The 18,600-nt window shown below is 52.4% G+C and overlaps 1 protein-coding gene across 2 annotated transcripts in view; it reads left to right on the top strand.

The window, feature by feature from the left end:
- The first annotated feature begins 3,035 nt into the window (after positions 1-3,035).
- CAMK2A (calcium/calmodulin dependent protein kinase II alpha) overlaps positions 3,036-18,600 on the top strand; it is a 67,997-nt gene continuing 52,432 nt past the window's right edge. For both annotated transcript variants that reach the window (XM_015141232.3, XM_015141231.3), the window contains exon 1: positions 3,036-3,245. In XM_015141232.3, coding sequence (XP_014996718.1) covers positions 3,184-3,245 — 62 coding nt within the window. In that variant the 5' untranslated portion in view covers positions 3,036-3,183. The remainder of the gene's footprint in view (positions 3,246-18,600) is intronic.

The raw sequence follows: 18,600 nt of genomic DNA, 5'->3' as shown, positions 1-18,600 counted from the left end.
CAGCATAGTTGCTTTTTGTTTTACTGTGAACTTTTAAAACAGTATCATCATTCCTTTGGCACCCGATGAGCTGGAGAGCCTTGTGGTTCCTCTCCTTCCAGCTCTAGTTCTTTGTTCTACAGAAATTGCTGCAAACTAGGCTCAGACAAGGTGATTTCCAAACCACGAGCTAAACTCTAGTGCAGACTAAGGGAACAGTGCCCTGAAGTGTCGGGACTCAAGATGATGGTGTGTGCTTCTGTGATTCAGGGAGAGGTGTGTGAGGGGAGAGGACTTTTGAGTTTCTCAATAGTAATTTCCCATTTATTGAGCATTTATAGCGTCAGCCGCTGTGCTTGTCTCATTTAATGTACAGAGCAGCCTGGAGGTAGGGAATATTATTGACCCAATTATGCAGATGCAGACACAGAGGCACAGAGAAGTTAGGATATTCATCCTAAATTACATAGCCTGTACGTCGTGGAGTCACCCTAACTACGAAGCCACACTGCTTCTCCTGTCCTTGTGCAATGGCAGGTGGCCTCAGTGGTCACTAAGGGCTCTTGCAGCACTTTCTTGTGTGGAAGCCATCCCCTCCTGGGGGACAGGCTAGAGGGTCTGGGGCGGGAGGGTGGCAGTGCAGCCCTCCCCCACCTCACCACATAGTCCTGTAGCTTGGCCACCGTGTTCTGTGCCCTGCCTGCTGCCCACCGGCTGTGCGGCCCCCGGGCCCAGGCCTCTCTTCTCTGCCTCTGAATTGCGACGTTGGCGGCTGAAGCGGGAAGCATATTGTGCGCAGAAACAAAACTGAGTGGTTTTCCCCTTTTCCGAAGGTGGTAATGGTGCAATTAGTGGCTAAGCCATTACCCCCCTCCTCCCTTTCTCGCTTCCCCTCTTCCCTCTGCCGCCCTCCCTTTCCTCTGCTGGGAATGGTGGCTGAACGGGAGAGCTCACCCTTCGTTCTCCCCTAAACCCCACTCCCAGGAAGAGGGGCAGAATTGGGGGCGTCATCCGGATGTCTCCAGGGGGCCCCTGGAAGTAGGGTAGTGAGTCAGGGACTTCGTGGGATTGGAGAATACCAATAAGCAGATAACATGTCCTACAAGTGAGAGGACTAGCAAGGTGATGTGGAGGTTCAGAAGGGGTGGGCTAGAATCCCTGAGGGTCTGGAGGCCTGGATCCTTTTAGCCAACCCATGCTCACTGGGGGCAGGTGCTGGCATGAAACCTCTGCCCATCAAGCTACGAAATGGGCCAAGGACCCTTTCTCCTGAGTGGACAGGGGAAGGGGTATGTAGGGTCTGAGATTCCAAGTCCAAGATAGAGTGATGGGATGGTCATGGGCCTGCTTTAAACCTTCATTTTCCTCCTCTGGAGCCTAGAAAGAGGCCTCCTGTTTACATGGTTCCCAAAGGCCTTCACAGCCCTTAGCCCACTCCATCTCCACAGCCTTCCTCTGCAGGGCATCTTCGTTCCCCTGTTGTGTAGAAAAGGAGCTGGAGGCTCAGAGAGGGTGAGTGACTTGTCCATGATCACTCAGCTAATAAATGTCCAAAGTCCGGGCACGGTGCCTCACACCTGTAATCCTAGCACTCTGAGAGGCTGAGGCGGGTGGATTGCCTGAGCTCAGGAGTTTGAGACCAGCCTGGGCAACATGGTGAAACCCCATCTGTACTAAAATACAAAAAATTAGCCAGGCGTGATGGTGTGCACCTGTTGTCCCAGCTACTCGGGAGGCTGAGGCAGGAGAATTGCTTGAACCCAGGAAATGGAGGTTTCAGTGAGCCGAGATTGTGCCACTGCACTCCAGCCTGGGTGACAGAGCAAAACTCTGTCTCCAAAATAAATAAATAAATAAAATAAAATAAAATAAAAATAAATGTCCAAGAATCAGAGCTCAAACTTTCATCCTTAGTCTTAAACTCCAGTCCCTTTTCTTCTTAACTCCAAGACCTTGGAGTAAGATCTTGTGACTGTAGGTATGACTGATGCCCTGAAGAGTTGAAGTTGGCAGGGAAGGTGCCCACAAAATTTTGGAATGAAGATTTCATGGCAGGTCTCTGGCCAGTGGCCTATCCCGGGTAAGCCATGCCATGCTCACCTCCACACAGTCCCCTCTCGCCTTTTTTTTTTTTTTTTTTTTTTTACCTTGACTGGAAGCACAAGCAGAAACTGGGACATGAGCCCCAGGAGACCAGATTACCATGGTCCCCTTGGGGGCATGGGGTTGGGGAGAGGTTGCAGAGGAGGGCTCTGGAGGGGAGCAACTGTCACAGCTGTGAGAGGTGGGGATGAGCAGGCAGTCAGGGCTGTTCCTTCCAGAATCCTGGGGTGTCCTCTGCACTTCTCCGCCAAACTAGAGCGCTAGTGTGATGGACAAGGTGGTAAAAGAGCTGAAAGAGCAGAGGCAGAAGCAAGAAAGACAGAGGCAGAAGCCAAAAAAAAAAAAAAAAAAAAAAATACAGAGGGCAACAGAGAGACTGTTGCAGAGACTACAGTGATCCACAGAGGGAGAGCCATCCCTGTGAATTAGCCATCGTTTCCCTGTAAACCTTAGAACCCAGCTGTTGCCAGGGCAACCGGGCAATACCTGTCTCTCTAGAGATGAAGTTGCCAGGGTAACTGCATCCTGTCATTCTTTCCTGGGGACCATCCGGAATGCGGCACCCACTGGCTGTTACCATGGCAACTGCCTTTTTGCCCCACTTAATCCCATCCCGTCTGCTACAAGGGCCCCACAGTTGGAGGTGGGGGAGGTGGGAAGAGAAAATATCACTTGTGGACAAAGTTTGTTCTATTCTACCTCCTCCAGCCCCTCCTTGGGTCCATCACCCCAGGGGGCCTGGGTCCATCCCACCCCCAAGCCCACACAGGCTTGCAGTATTGTGTACGGTATGGTCAGGGCGTCCGAGAGCAGGTTTCGCAGTGGAAGGCAGGCAGGTGTTGGGGAGGCAGTTACCGGGGCAACGGGAACAGGGCGTTTCGGAGGTGGTTGCCATGGGGACCTGGATGCTGACGAAGGCTCGCGAGGCTGTGAGCAGCCACAGTGCCCTGCTCAGAAGCCCCGGGCTCGTCAGTCAAGCCAGTTCTCTGTTTGCACTCAGCAGCACGGGCAGGCAAGTGGCCCCTAGGTTCGGGAGCAGAGCCGCAGCGCCCCAGTCCTGGTCCCCCAGTCCCAAGCCTCACCTGCCTGCCCAGCGCCAGGATGGCCACCATCACCTGCACCCGCTTCACGGAAGAGTACCAGCTCTTCGAGGAATTGGGCAAGTGAGTTGTGCCTCAGGGAGTCCTGGAGGGCATGTGGGGGGCGGGGAGATCAGGGTCTCGAGCCGTGTGTGTGCCTGCAGTGCTTGGGAAGCATTCCTGTGTACACAGATGAAGGCAGGCTGTATGGGTTTGGGGGCACCTGCCTGTGCACACAGCATCCAGAGTCGGGCGTGGGCATGTTTGTGGGTGCACAGACGTGCCAAGCTAGCCAGGCGAGTGTGTATGTAGGGATGAAGGGTTAACAGTGTATGCCAATGTACATGCATACACAAACACACACACATGCACACAAGTACACACAACCTGGATACACACAGATTCTTAGAGACTTAGGGTTAAAAAGGAATTTTCCTAGTCAGCTGGGTCCAAAACTGGAATTCCTTCTCTAGTTTTGCTTGAGGTGACCATCTGCCCTCCACTTAGATACCTCCAGTGACAGAGAATTCACCAGCTCCCGGTAGTTCTTCCTGACTTTAGACACCTACAGCGACTATACAGAGTGGCCAACTTCTCCCTCCCCACCTTCCCCTTCTCAGCTCCTGCCAGGAGTGAGGGCATCAGTACAGTAGGGGTTAATATCTGAGCATGGCAGGCTTCCTGGGTGTTGGGAGGTGGGGAGGGGCAACCAGGAAAGCTGCAGCGGGGGCACCGCTGTTTCAGGGGCTGGGGTATGAAGGGCGCAGTGGCTCTGCACAAGCAAAGTTGCCCAGCCCAGAGCTCATTTTCTGCCCTGATGACTGCTGTGTAGAGAAGGATGGGAGGGTGAGGAAAGAGGGGAGCCCCTTGTGGGGGACCCAGTAGGGTGTGGAGTGTCAGGGAGGGATTCCTGGATGTCCCCAGCTGGGTTTCTGGAGGATCCTGGGATGGGTCAAGGGTTGGGTGTATTTTGGAGGCAGAGTTTGCCTTGTGGGCAAAGGAGCACTGATGCCCTGGTTGGTTTCTGCTGTGGCAGCAGGAGCACGGGGCAGGGGCCCTGGAGTCAGGTGTGTGCTGGTGTGAGTTCTGAGTGTGTGTGTACTAGTGTGCATTTTGAGGAGGAGTAATGTGTGTGGCTGTCAAAGGGCTTTTGAGGGGAATTGATTGTGACACTGGAGTACGCTGGTGTGCCCTGCAAGGGCGTGCAAGCATTCATGCATGTGCACTAGGAAGAGGTGCTTCATGTATAAGGCCTGAAAATGCAAGTGTGCCTGGCAAGGGTGCATGTGTGTGAGTATCACAGGAGTGCTATTGGCTGGGTTGAATGAGAACAAGGGTGTGGACATGACTCATTATATGTGCACATGTATGGCAGGTTAGAGCTGTGTACACATAGGGAGGCGCATGTGTGTGAGGTCTAGGGGTATGTGAGGAGGCTCATGTGAGATGTGGACACAATGGTGTTCCTGGGAAGTCTTGATATGCACATCTATGTGAAGGCTGGGGTCATGCACACAGGATCATGTACGTGTGTGTGCACACGCACGTGTGTGCATGTGTGAGGCCTGGGCTCACAGGCCTATGTGGGAGTATGGGTGTTATAGGCATGTGTGAGCTCATGCTGGTGTCTGCATATGTGTGGGAGGTGGCCCTGTGACTGTATACAGGAAGGCTGCTTGCACACACACACACACACACACACACACACACACACAGACAAACACGCTATCCTACAGGCATGCACCGCCTCCCTTGAGCACACATACCCCCATGTGTACGTGTGTTCACTCTTATCTGCAGACTTTCGGCTTTTCTGAATGTGTTTTGTTACGGGTAGGGGCAGGAACATAATGTTTGGGGCTGCTCTGGAGGACTGAGGCTGTCTACAAACTTGTGCAGAGACCCCTCTCCAGGTGTTTTCCAGTGCTCGCCTAGAACCCAAGAATTCCCTGATTAGCCGTGAAGCTGCCTTTCAGGGAGTGACCAAGACTGGATTCTGGCAGGACTGCGTCATGAGTACAGTGAGATGGAGTTGAGATGTGACTCAAGTGCTCAAAGTGAAAATAAAAGTGATGTTTTGCCCCAAGAGGAGATGGATATCGTTAAGACTGGGTTTTGTGGAGGCGACTTGGCAGAGAGACCCTTCGTGAGCCTTCACAGAAAATTTCAGGGACAAGGGAGCCGTGGTGTGGCCATGGCAGGAAAACCGAGGGTAGCAGGCATGGCTAGGCCTTGTTTAATCAATTTCAGACTTCTTCCTTCCAGAGCCATCAGACTGCTCTTAACCTTTTTTAGGTCACATATTCCTCCAGGAATCTGATGAAAGTCTAAATCTACATTCCCCGGAAAAACGCACAAACCTACGAAATGTTGCATGCAATGTCAGGAGCTTGCAGGACATCGGGAAGACTATGTATGAGCCTAAGTTTGCAGAAGCTTGTATCAGAGACAAGGGGATAAAGCGGACTGATTCCGCACCCATGATGTCTGTGTTAAAAAGGCCAGAGCACATCACTGAGGAGCCTGGGGCTCCTGCTTTGCACGGCAGCGTCAGTCTGAGCGTCCAGTGGTGCAGGGAGGGGCAGTGCCCTGCATGGCCATTAGGGACACAGGCTCTGTCCCTCACCACCCATAGCTCTGTGACACCAGGCAGGCTACACTACCTCTTTACCCCCACCTGTAGTCTGGAGATAAAAAGGGCTGCGAGGATTCAGTAAGATGGTGCATGTAGAGATGCAGCCTTGAGCCTGGTGCACGACGGGCCCCCAGTGCCAATTGCTACCGGGGAGATTGTTGTTCTGAAAGGCTGGGCAAGGCTGAAAGTGAGGAACGGGATCTCCTTGTACCTTTTGTCTGGAGTTGGCCCATCCGGGGCTGGGAGGAGGTTGACCAAACCGTGCTTCCCCTGTGGCTGGCCTCTTCTGTGGGAGGAAGCCATGAGGGTATCTGCAGGGCCCATCCTTCAACTGATGACCCACGGTTCCTGCCAGCTGGGCCACTGCAGTCACCACCCAAAAGCTGAGCCCCCGTTCCAGAACCCACTTCAGATCACTAGCAGGGTGGCTGGAAGAGGCAGCCACGTTGGCCCTAAAAGGGCACATGGGAGCCTTTGGGTCTCCTTCTTCAAGGCGTTGGGCTGCCCAACTGGAGAGGAGGGCAAGTCCCTCCAGAGAGCTGCTGGCATCCTGCCCAGTGAGGTCTGGCTCAGGACTGCAGGCCTTTGAGGAGCCCGGGTAGGGCTGGCCATGGATGTGAGAGGAGCTGCTCTTCTCCAGCCCTGGTGGGCAGCCCTCTGGGAACCCGTGACCGAGGCCGGGACCCTGGGCAGGGCTTCTGGAGCCTCTTGATGCTACTCGACTGCAGGTTCCACTGAAGCATATGAATTCAGATGAGTCAAGAACTTGATTCCGGTCTCCTAGAAGGTTGGGGTGGGGCTGTCTCTTGGGATCCAGAGATGAGCTCATCCCTCTTCCTTTGACCCAATCCTCTTCTCTTCTGAGGATGAGAGAAATAAAAGCCCAGACCCTAGCAGCACCGAAGCTTGCAGGAGGCAGGCTGCACCAGCTCCAGGGTTCAGTGTGGACTGAAGTGGGCAGGCCGGAGCTCCCAGCATACACAGCCTTCTCCAAAGACCTCTCTGAGAAAGGGAAGAATGCTGGTTATTGGGCAAAGGGGTTGCCACGGATGCACCAGAGGGCCCAGGGAAGGGGTCACGTTCAAGGAAGTGGAAAACGAGCCTTTTCCAGCCATTGGCATTCTGCAGGCTTCTGATCCCACCCCCAGGAGAGGTTAGAAAGGCAGAAAGTTGCCCTGCAGCCTGTGTTATCACTGGGCTGTATGGGAAGAGTCTCCAAAGGAGATTTCACTTGAGAGAGGGAGAGAGAGGGAGGAAGAGAGACTGGAGAGAGAGCTCAGCCTACTCTTTTCTCTCTAGAAACAGAGATCTGAAATTGACCCAAGGCAGAGCTGGGATCAGAGAAGGGGTTGCAAAGGCTGCAGTTGGCCAGCATGGTTGACAGGGAGGAGAGGGCAGCTTCCTCGACCTAAGCTCCTTCTCACCTGGGTTGATCCACGGGTGGCAGTGTGGCCCAGAGGCAACTCCCTACACTGAGGTCCTGGGGCCCGGGTGCTCAAGTCCTCTCATGGGACTCAGGCTCTAACATCTGTAGAATGTGCTTAGCAATCCTGCCTTTCCCAGGCAGAGCTGTTGGATGGACAATGTCACGTTGGAGAGAGGACACTGGGCATCCATGCACCCAAAGACTGGGGGCCGTGCTTTTCTTCCACCTTTTAAACCCTCTCCTATCCACAGCACTTCGGGGCCAGCGAGGCTCTTTATCCATGAGCTCATCTCTGAAGGAGGCAGGCAGGGCTTACTCATCCAACTTACAGATGAGGAGACCGCAGCTTGAGGAGGTGGAGAGACTGGCTCAGGGGATTGTGTCCAGGTCTCCAGCACCCAGCATATTGGGGGAAGACTGCTGAGAGGGATCATGACTGGTGCCGTATCTGGGGATCATCCTCCCTCTTGTCCACTAACAAGGGAAGAGAAGTGGCCATGTGGGCAGGGGAACTCTGATGTTGCTGATTTTCCAGTCATGATTCTGCCTCTAATTTACTGGGCCATCCTGGGTGAATCACTTGCCGTTTGTGTGCCTCGGCTTTACCATCTGTAAAATGGGGATCATAATACCTCTGGAGATGCCTGCAATGCCCCATTAGAGATGCCACCTTCTGTAACCTCCCTCTGTGGAGGGCACACATGGGAAATCGCAGACCTCCAGAACATCAGAATTGTAAGGACCATGGAGATGCTCTGCTCATTGCATAGATGGTGCTTGGCTTGGTCTCTGGGAGTCAACATTCAGAAAGAAGTGGTTTGTCCAAGGCCACAGGAGAGACAGGGCCCAGGCTAGGGGACTAGATGATGTGCAGGGACCAGAGGCCAAAGGACAGGAAATGGAGGGGCAAGACCTCAAGGAAAGGGTGGCAGGAACAGGGAAGGGACGAGCCTTCCTCCCTGTCCTCCAAGCCATCAGAGCCGCAGGCACGCACATGTTCTGGTGCACGCTGCAGCCCTCCGCCCCCGCGCAGCCGCCCCCACACAGGCTGAGACACACTGACACTCTGCTGAGCCTCCCTCCCTCCCTCCCTTCCTCCCCACCTCCCTCCACAAGCACACAGTGACACCACTGCCAGCATACCCTGCAGTCTGGGCCGTGGCCCTCTCTGTGGGGTGAGGGCAGAGCTTTGGAGTGCAACACTCGCATCCTGTTGCCGATGCATGCGTGCTCACACACACATGTGCGTCTTCACACAGCTCACGGGAGCACACACATGCACATGGACACACACACACACACACACACACACACACTGGCTGTGATAGGGCACGAGTCCGTCTCCCAGTGCAGGGATAGCAAGATGGTGCTAGCTGGGCTTCTGGGCTTTCTCTGGCTTTGTCTGTCTGCTTGTCTTTTTCTGTGCTCTTCTCTCCATCTCTCTGGTTTCACTGTGTCTCTGTCTCTCTGCCTCTGCCTCTGTCTCTGCCTCTGTCTCTGCCCTCTTTGCTGCAGTCCCCTTTCTGCATGTGAACCGCCTGTGGCACTCTCTTGGAGCTTCTCTCTGGCGCTGTAGGAAGCCTCCCACCCCAGGCAACCTGCTGAGTGCAGGTATAGCCCAAGCTGCTGAGACCAAGCCCAGGTCCTCCGGGTCCTCGTGTGGCATGGCTGTCTACCACGGTGTCAGGTGGGACTGTAAGGCCAGTGAGACTTTTTGTGCTGGAGAAGGTTGAGGGCCTTGGTGTCTTGGGGTCATATAAAAAGAGGAACACATCTGGGATCCTTGCATCCTTTCAACAGGTATTTCCTGAGCACGTACTCTGTTCCCAGTCCTAGGTTGAGCCCAGCATGCACCACATGCAAGACTTAGGTAGTCTCTGCCCTCGCGGGGCTCACAATCCAGTGCAAAGCCAACATTAATTAAATCACTTCAGAAATCATTATTTAAATGCAACTGGATAAGGGCTTTGGCCACATACACGGAATTGTGAGCTGCAAAGAGACCTCAATTAGTTGGGGTGAGGGAGGTATCAGGGGAAGTTCCCTGAAGCGATGACATTAGGGAGCTAGAGGCTAAATAAGAGTTACCCAGAGGTTAGCTGGGTGCAGTGGTGCATGCCTGTAGTTCCAGCTACTCAGGAGGCTGAGGTGGGAGGATTGCTTGAGCCCAGGAGTCTGAGGATGCAATGAGCTATGATCATGCCACTGCACTCCAGCCTGGGTGATAGAGACCTTGTCTCTATCTTAAAAAGAGAGCGAAAGTAAGAGAGAGGAAGAAGAGTTAACCAGAGGGAAGAGGGTGAAAGAGTGTTCCTAAGAGTGGGAACAACTCAGACAAAAGCTCTGAGGTATGTATTTCAGTGGAGCATGTCAGCCCTAGGGGGATCTGGGGTCCCACTCTTCTCTGGCCCGTTCAGCCTGACCCCAATTTCCAGATGTTGGGTCCTAGCAGGACTATTAAAAACCTGTAGATTGTCTGGAAGAGGGGGCCAGGCAGGGTGGTGAAGGTCTGGAAGCTGAATCAAGTGAGAGAACACCAAGGAACTGAGGGGCTTTCGCAGACAGAAGAGACCCCTCAGGGACTATGTCTCTCCCTTCCCCAACCCCTGTGTCTGCAGAGATGTCCTGGGGCCTGAGAGGCCCTAGAGGCAGAGCTGCCGACTATGTAGAGTAAGGGAGGTAGCTTTTAGCTCCACAGAAGGAAGACATTCCAATGGTCAGAACCGCTCCTGCATCCCACAACTGGCTGCGGCCTCAGGAGCTAGTGCTCTGGCAGTAGAGATGTGCAAATTCCCACTCTCATCCACGGCCTTACCTTCCTTGCAGGCCTCCTGCCCTAGGTCCCTGCCCTCATCTGGGGAGATGCTTTGCTAAAAGAATGAAGTGGGAGATGATTTAGAGCCAGGGTACCCTCAATTCAATTCAGTATATCGGAGGGAAGAGGGCTCCGTTGTCTTACAGATGGCGAGCTAAGGCCCAGAGAGGGCGAGGCCCTAGCCCGTGGTCACACAAGCTAGTGACACATGAGAACTGGACACTCCAGTGTCTGTCCACTCCAGTGCTTGGCTGTCCTATCCCTGGAGGCCTCTCTCTCTCTGACGCTTGGACCTCTGAAAGCCTTCATGGTATATACTCTGGACAGGGCCAGGCCATCAAAGACTGAGGAGAAAGTCACCCCTTGGCATGTCCCCTGCCTTGCTGGGCTCTGGCCCTGCCTTTAAACACTGTAAAGAGAAAATAGAATATTTTTCTATTTTTCTTTTTGTGACCCATTCGAAAAAACTCTTGTGCAGCCAAAACAAGGAATATGTTGGAACTTCTGTTGGTTCAATGTTCCCTGCAGCAAACAGATTCTTCCGGATCCCAGCCCTTCTGTGTCCCCCACGAGACTTCTGCTGGATTGGTGTTTGGGGGCGGGGGGCAGTGCGGGACAGCTCAAGCACACTGCGTCCCTGCAGCATCTTTTAGAGTCTGGGAGTGGGTGGCTGCAGCCGCAGGCGGTTGAGAGGATGGGAGAGGTGTGGTTTCAGTAATAGGTCCTAGGATTTTCTGGCTGTATAATGCTTTGTTCTGTGGAGTTCTGCTCACAGAGCTGGGAAGAAGTGGGGAGAGTCAAGCAAAGGGGATGGTGAGCCCCCAGCGCCATCTCCTCTGATCTAGTCACCATTTGAGAAGCTGCATAGCTGTGTTTTGTTTGTTTATTATTAAGAAAAGGTACTAATGCCTAAATGGGAAAGAAAGAAAAAGAAAGAGAAGGCTTAAAAATTACTTATCAACAGTTGATTTCACAGATGGGTAAGCTGAGGCCTAAAAGCTTCTCATTGTTTCTGAATGAAACTGACCCCAGCTTTTTAACTGTTTTGGGAATCCAGAGTCCTCAGAGAATCTCAAATAAGCTGTGGGTACTCTCCCCCTCCCAAAATGCCCACTCACCGTGACACGCAGAATGCTGTTATTTTCCACAGTTCCTCCTACTCCAAAGTCCGACTGTGGACCTCAAGGTCAGACCCCCTCTAATCTGAGAGTACTGGGTATTGGAAAAAGCAATGGACTATGAATCAGCAGTCCTGGGTTCAAGGTCTTGGCCCCAGTCTCTTCAGCTTTGGAATAGGAGGGGGTGGACTTCAAAAGTAAGACATTGTGGGCTATACAAAGTTCTGATGCAGCCACATGTGGCCCACACTCTAGCCCAGTGCATGGTGCTGCCTCTGTGGCCCACCCCAGCTCTTTCCCTTCCCCCAGGCATTCTAACCTGTCTATTCTGGGTTCCACATCCTGGGTGATCAAATCAGCCAGCCTGGGCTATGTGTTACCACCAAAGGGTTTTGGATGCAGATTCTCTCACAGATAACAGATCTATCTGCATTTGACCAGGACCTTTCTGAAATCACCCCCAGCTCATCTCAGAGAAGTGAAATGCTTAAGTATCTTAACCAAGAGTGGGGAAATTTTGGGGAAGAGGCTGGGCTTTGATTATGAGGTGCCTGCCACGTAGCATCTAGGCAAGATAATGAGTAGCTAAAAATACAGAGCTAGAGTTCCGAAGACAGGAGGGGACTCTGGATGTGGATTTCAGTTTTGAGTGATGGTCAATGACTTTAACTATTTGGGAAGTCATGGACTCCTTTGCAGAGCTGATGACTATGCATCCTTTGCCCAGAACAATGCACAGACACAGAATCATTTTAATACAGTTTTAAGTGGGTTCACAAATGTCCGGAGCCTCCCCAGAGATCACAGCTAATGGCCCCTGGTAGAAGGGATGGGCGGGAGTGGTAAGAGGGTGGGTGGAAAGAGGCCGGGAGCAGCAATACTGAGGGAAGGTGGGGCAGGGAAGGCATTTTCAGTGATGGGGGAGACCAGGAGAGCATGGCGACCCAGAAACAAAAGGAAAGGTGAGCTCAAAGCTATGTTCAGTGAGGCCAAATGCTACCTGGGGTGGGGTAGGCAAGGTGCATTAGGCTCCAGCGGGGACTGCAAGGGGTAGTGGTGAGGGTGGGAGGAGGCATGGGTGGGCGAACCTGGTGCAGGCATTTCTTTCATGGAGCCCCGGGGGCGGCAGCCAGATTGTGGTGGGTTCATGGAGTGTGGGAGGTGGGAAGAGGAGGCGGCGGATGTCGGACATTTGTTCTGGAAGCTTGGCAGCAAAGAAGAAGGGAGGAAGGAAACAGCCCAGGCTGCTGGGTCGAGAGAAAGGTTCCTGGTTGTTTTGCTTTATTTGAGGAAGTTGTTTTATTTTTCTGGAAGGAGGGAGACCTCAGCATGTTTGAGGAAACAGTCAATGAAGAGCAGACACTAAAGACTACCGTAAGGGGCCCAGACAATCAGACCCCCACAGAGCCCAGAGTGGAGGGAAGTGTTTGGTGAGTGCTGTCCCCAGAAGGCCGCAATAGATCATAAGTGTTCCTGTTTGCTGAGACTCACAGGTGTAACGTGGCTCTGAGTGGTCTGGGGTGACGGTGAAGAGGCTTCCTTTAGAGAAAGTGGCAGCAACCAGTCTTGGGCAGCAGAGACCCCTCACAAACATCCCCAGGAGGGAGCGGGGCTGGTCCCATCTTTTGAATGAGGAAACTGAGGCCCAGAAGAGTAAGCAAGCTGGTAGCCAAGCTGAGTGAGGGCTCAGGTCTTCTGACTCCCCATCTAGTGCTCCTGGAGCTGCACTTGACTGCCATGTCAACTCTTCCTGCTGTTTCAGGCCAGAGAGGGCGGTGGGCCCCTGTGGGCTGGCAGCCAGCTACACCCAGGACACCTTGCCTGCCAGGCAGCTAGAAAGCAATTTCCCAGCGTGAATCTTGCTTTTCACAGCCCATTAGCACGTTCCCACATTCTCAGCCACGCGCACCGGACTCACTGTCACTGTGCCCTCTCTGTCTGTCTGCCAGAGGGGGGCCTCCCTGCCTGCCCACACTCCTGCTCGTCCACTCTCAGGGGCAGGCTATTCAGCCCTGGTGAGCTGCCCCTTCCCCACCTCGCTATGGCTCCCACACACCTCCACCTTGGCTTACTTCTTCCCCGAGTTTGGCAAACAATGTCCATTTTGTTTCTGATGATGCCAGCTGTCCTCCTCCCTTCGTGGATAATGATGCCTACACAAGGCATTGTTCCTTGAGCATTTACTATACCCCAGGGACTCTGCCAAACTCATTGCCTGCCTAATTATCTCATTGAATCCTTGAAACAACTGCATAGGGTTGGTACTATTGTTGTCCATATTTTGCAGTAGGGGGGAAACAGGCTTACTGAGGTGAAGTAGCTTGCTAGGAAAGAGCTGACCCACTATGTGAACTCTGCTTGGTCTGACTCAGGAGTGCCTGCTCTTCTCTATGTAGAACCATGCTCTCCAATGTGGCAGTCATTAGCCACATATAGTTATTTAGATTAAATAAAATAAGAAATTTGGTGCTCAGTTCCACTGGTCCCATTTCAAGTGCTCTGTAGCATCTGTGGCTGGTGGCTGCTGCAGTGGACAGCTCAGTGTGTGTGCATCATCACAGGAAGTTCTGTTGGACGGCACTGGTATGAAACACTAGAGCTGAAAAGCTACTGCGTTCCTGAGCCTCATCCCTACCCTAGCCTCCACATTGCAGATGAAGAGACTGTGGCCCTCACTGGGGCCGATTCTTGCCTAAGTCCTCCCAGCAGGGCTGAGGGCTGAGACTTGGTTCCTCCAGTGTCTGCCTGTCTGTCTCTCCCCAACACACCCTTCCCTGCCTACATTCTGTGACCCTCTGGCTCACATGGATACACGCTTCATACCTAGGGTGACATACATGTGCTTTGTCACACCTACAGCCTCACAGCATCACACTCTTAGGGGCTAGACCAGGTTGCCAATACATGCCTATGGCCAGACACCCACCCCTTGCACCCAGGAACACTTCCCCCACCCCTCCTCCTTTGCACCCAGGGGCATTCCCCTACACCTCTCAAGGAATTCAGAAATACTTTCACAGGCACTTCCAGGACTGCCCATGGCCATCTGCCCCAGCCCTCACACCCAGGCCTCATCCCTTCCTCTTGGGACTCTTGGCCATCGCCTCCCACCCCTGCCCTCCCAACCTTGGCCTCCTTGCCTCTCATGCCCTGTCCTGTTCCCAAGTTCCTGCCCACTTGCCCATCTGCTGGCTGCCTGCTCAGCTCAGGGCCACAAGAGGAGCGGGCTGGCTCTTCTGTTTGCCAGGGTTTCTGGGCTGTGGCCACTTGTTCGTGCAGGACAAGAATACAGAAACATTTTTTTTTTTTCTTTTTTAAACAGAAGATAAAAAAGGGAAGAGGTTAGGGCTGCCGACTCACTGCCCTCATTCTCATTTTGGCTACGACTTTCCTCTGATCCCTACCGCCATGGCAGGTAGGGTTGGAGCCTGGGGCTGCCTAGGTAGCAGCCCAGCCCCTTTTCTCACCTCATTTGCCCCCCTTCTCCCCAAACTATGTCCCTTGTGCTTAGTACTGTATCAAGTGTTTTGCACCAGTTACCTCACTTAATCTCCCCGACAGACCCAGGAAGTAGAGGCTGTTATTACCCTCTAACAGGAAGACGCAGAAAGGTGATGTGTCAAGTTCAGCATCACACAGTTGGGGGTGAGCTAGGATTGGACTGCGGGTCTTTGTGACCCCAGAGCCTCTGCTCTTGAGGACCACATTCTCCTGTCATGGTTGAGTCAGAAGAAAAAGTGCAAGGGACCTGGATTCTCTTCACAGCCTCAATTAGGAATATGCCTGCTCACTTGAGGCCTCGGTTTCCCGATCTATTAAATGGGAGAGCAGAATTCCAACTCCACAGGATTGCTGTGAGGGTCAAAAGTGTGCTTAGTGGTGAATGTACATTTGAAGGGAAGAAGACTTCTGGGCTTGTAAGGGGCTGGTGCCCTCTGCATCACCAGCTCTAAGCTTGTTTTGAGAAACTCCTCCCTCTGAGCATCTGATAAAAGCTATGCACCCTTACCTCCCTCCAAAAAATGCACTTGCTTACACTTGGATGTACAGGTGTCCTTCAAGGGGCTCAGGGTCCCCGCACTACCCCATCTATGGCATGGACTCCTGGTGAGGAGCCTCTAATTTATACAAAAGCTTGGTGCTGTTCGGAAGAGGAACTTCAGCAAGTATGGCTTCTCTTGTTTTATAGACATAGCTCTTATGGCCTTGGCTCCCTGAGCCAGAGCCCAGTCTCATGGGGCCTGTCAGGCCTCCCTGAGCAGAGCCCTCGCTGACCGCCATCAGTGTGGATTTCCAAGGGAGACAGGATACGCCGCAGGACTTCCCTGGAAGGCGCTGGGCAGTGCTGGGCTGCCTGAGAAAGAATCACCTACAGACAGAGTTAAAATGAAATTACAAATTCCCTGGGCCTACACCCAGAGGTGCTGATTTAAGAGGTCTGGGTGGGACCTTGGAATCTGCTTATTTTTTCTTTTGAGACAGAGTCTTGCTGTGTCACCCAGGCTGGAGTGCAGCGATGCTATCTCAGCTCACTACAGTCTCCAACTCCGGCACTTAAGTGATCCTCCTACATCAGCCTCCTGAGTATTGGGAACACAGATGTGCACCACCATGCCCAGCAGTAGAGACGGAGTTTCGCCATGTTGCCCAGGCTGGTCTCAAACTCCTGGGCTCAAGCGATTCTCCCACCTTGGCCTCCCAAAGTGCCGGGATTGCAGGCGTGAGCCACCACGCCCGGCCAGAATCTGTTTTTTCAAAGATCCTTCAGGGGATTCTCAGGCAGCCAGTTTGATAATCATTGATCTAAGGTCTTTACCTAGAATGAAATTTTGCCTCTCTAATGGAGAAATTACACTCATCCCTCCCTCCTGCTGTCCAACCATCCCTTCTTCAATCCCTCCATCCACCCACACATATTAATTGAGCTGTAGCTCTGGACCAAGTTTTGTCAGGTGCTGATGAGCAGGATGAGACCCAGCTCCTGCACCCTGGAGCTCACAACCTTCCCCACTTCCTGCCCTTCTCTTCCTGGAGTTCTCAGAACCTTGCCCAGATGTGGCCACTTTAAACTTTTTTCTCATAGGGCTTTTGAGAATCATGGCCCCCAGCTAGAGGGGGACCTAAAAGTCTTTGGGGTCCATCCCCATCCCTGGGTAGGGCGGGCACGTTTGAGACACCAGTTGTCCCCCATCTTCCTTAGATGCCTGTTCCTATTCCTAACACCCCATCTGAAAATTTCCTCTCCTGTCTCACTCCATTTTCTCTCACTCTTGCTGAAATCCACCTCCTTCTCCTGCAAGTCACACTCATGGAGGCTCTATTGGCATTAGACACTGGGTATTCAAGCACTGGGGACAGAGGAAAAATGTGAAAGTCCTGGCCCTCAGGAACTCAGTGTCAGGGTGGGAGAAATAAGCCGGTGGAGGAGCCACCACCAGTCTGAGTTAGATGGGGGTGTAGGGTTGTGATATTATGATATCATAAGAAATCTAGAAATATGTAGTTGGTCATTGTCCCTGGTTCTTGGCACAGAGCTCCCCAAACCCTTGTAATTTTCTAAGTGATGGAGGTACTAACAGCATCTTTTGTTCTAGTATTTGGTCTTAGAACCCAGTTCCTGACTCAAAGCTCCCAGCTGCCTTGGAATTTCCTGGGTGATGAGAGCATCTTTTGTTCTAATGAGGCAGCTTTGGGTGGGTGCCTGTGTGGGAGCTGGTCACAGAAAGATCAAACCATGGCCAGAAGCTTAGAACTTTCATCCCCTCCCTGCATTCTCAGGGAGGGGAGAGGGGCTGGGGATTGCATTAATAAACAATCATGCCTAGTGATGAGACCTCCATAAAGGTCTCTTAAGTACAGAGCTTGGAGACCTTCCGGGTTGGTGAACACATCCACATGCCCTGAGGGTGACACACCCCAACTCCATGGGGACAAAAGTTCCTGTGTTCAAGATCCTTCCAGACCTTGCTCTGTGCCCCTCTTCATCTAGCTGTTCATCTGTACCCTTTATCATAACCTCTGTTGTAAACACACACACATGCACAACTGGTAAATGTAAGTAAGCGTTTTCCTGAGTTTTGTGAGCCATCATAGAAAATTCTAAAAGGAGGAGGTTGTGGGATCCCCCAGTCACCAGCCAGGTTGGACAGAATTGTGAGTAACCTGAGGACCCACTATTTGTGACTGGTATCTGAAGCAAGGGGATCGTCTTGTAGGTTTTAGCCCTTAACCTGTGGGGTCTGCACTAACTCTAGGTAGTTAGTTTCATAACTGAATTATAGGATACCCAACTGATGTCCAGAGAATAAGTTGCTATGAAAAAAAAAAAAAAAACAAACCCTTTATAGCTGGTGGCCAGAAGTGTTGTGGGAATGATGGAAGAAAAATGAATTTTTTCTAAGCAGGGGTGCTCTGGAAGCACGGAAGAGGGGCCGCGTAGCAGGGGAGAGTCTCAGGGAGGGGACTGGGGTCTTGCTGCTTTCTTCCTGGTAGCATATGGACAGGCTGCATGCCCCAAGGAGGAGCCACAGCTGTGCGAGGCCCTCTGCGTGCCCATGAATTCTGGCCCCCTCTAGCTTTCCTACAAGGTTATATTTCTTGGTCTGTAGTCTGTATCCTGGCTCCTTCCTCCTCATCCTTCTTTACAGTTTCCCAGCCGCTCATTTCCTGCTGCCCAGACATGAAGCCAGTGATACCATGCTCAGGGCTGTGTGCAGAGCAGGCATCTGTGCTAGCCTGCAGGCTTCTTCAGTGCCTGCCAGCATCCTCCTCTGCCTTGTCAGCCTCATCTTTTTGTGGGCTTGGAGCTGCCCATGAGCTTGAGATGGGGCATCCAAGCTTGGAGGATGTGATGTGTGCAGCCATGTCAAAAACCTGGGCATGGCCCAGCCTGCCAGGAACTGGAAGGCTTACTTGGTGTGGAAGTCACACACCCAAGAGTGCTAACATCTGAGTTCTAGACACAGCTCTGCCTGTTATGAACCATTTGACCTTGAGCAATCTACACTGGAACTCAAAGTCTTGAGGAATCATAATCTGCATTTTAACAAGGTACCTAGGTGACTTCCCTGGACATTTAGATTTGGGAAACCTCCCCAGGAGACTCTCTTCTTCCATTAGCACGGGGTTAGGGTGCTATAGTGGTGACTACGGTCAGTATTGGGCCCTTTAGGAGTCTCCTGTGTATATGAAGGGATTGGAGTGCATGGCCTTTGTGGCAAAGAGAGCAAAATGGCATCTAGACTCCAGATCTAGCCCTTAGACAAGTTTTGTTTGGCCTAATACCATCCTCAAATTCTTTTGGAATAGGTGCCAGTGTTTAAAAATTGGAAAATTTCTCATCAATATCTAGTTTAGCTTTTCTTGAAAAATCAAATGAGGTAGGAAATGGGCCACATTCTACGTGGTGACAATGTTTTCCCCTGTGAGGTGGAAAACTCACAGAC

The sequence above is a fragment of the Macaca mulatta genome, chromosome 6 (genome assembly GCF_049350105.2).
Source record: "Macaca mulatta isolate MMU2019108-1 chromosome 6, T2T-MMU8v2.0, whole genome shotgun sequence".
Lineage (NCBI taxonomy): Eukaryota > Metazoa > Chordata > Mammalia > Primates > Cercopithecidae > Macaca > Macaca mulatta.
The sequence above is the reverse complement of the archived record's forward strand: the minus strand, read 5'-3'. Positions and strand labels throughout refer to the sequence as shown.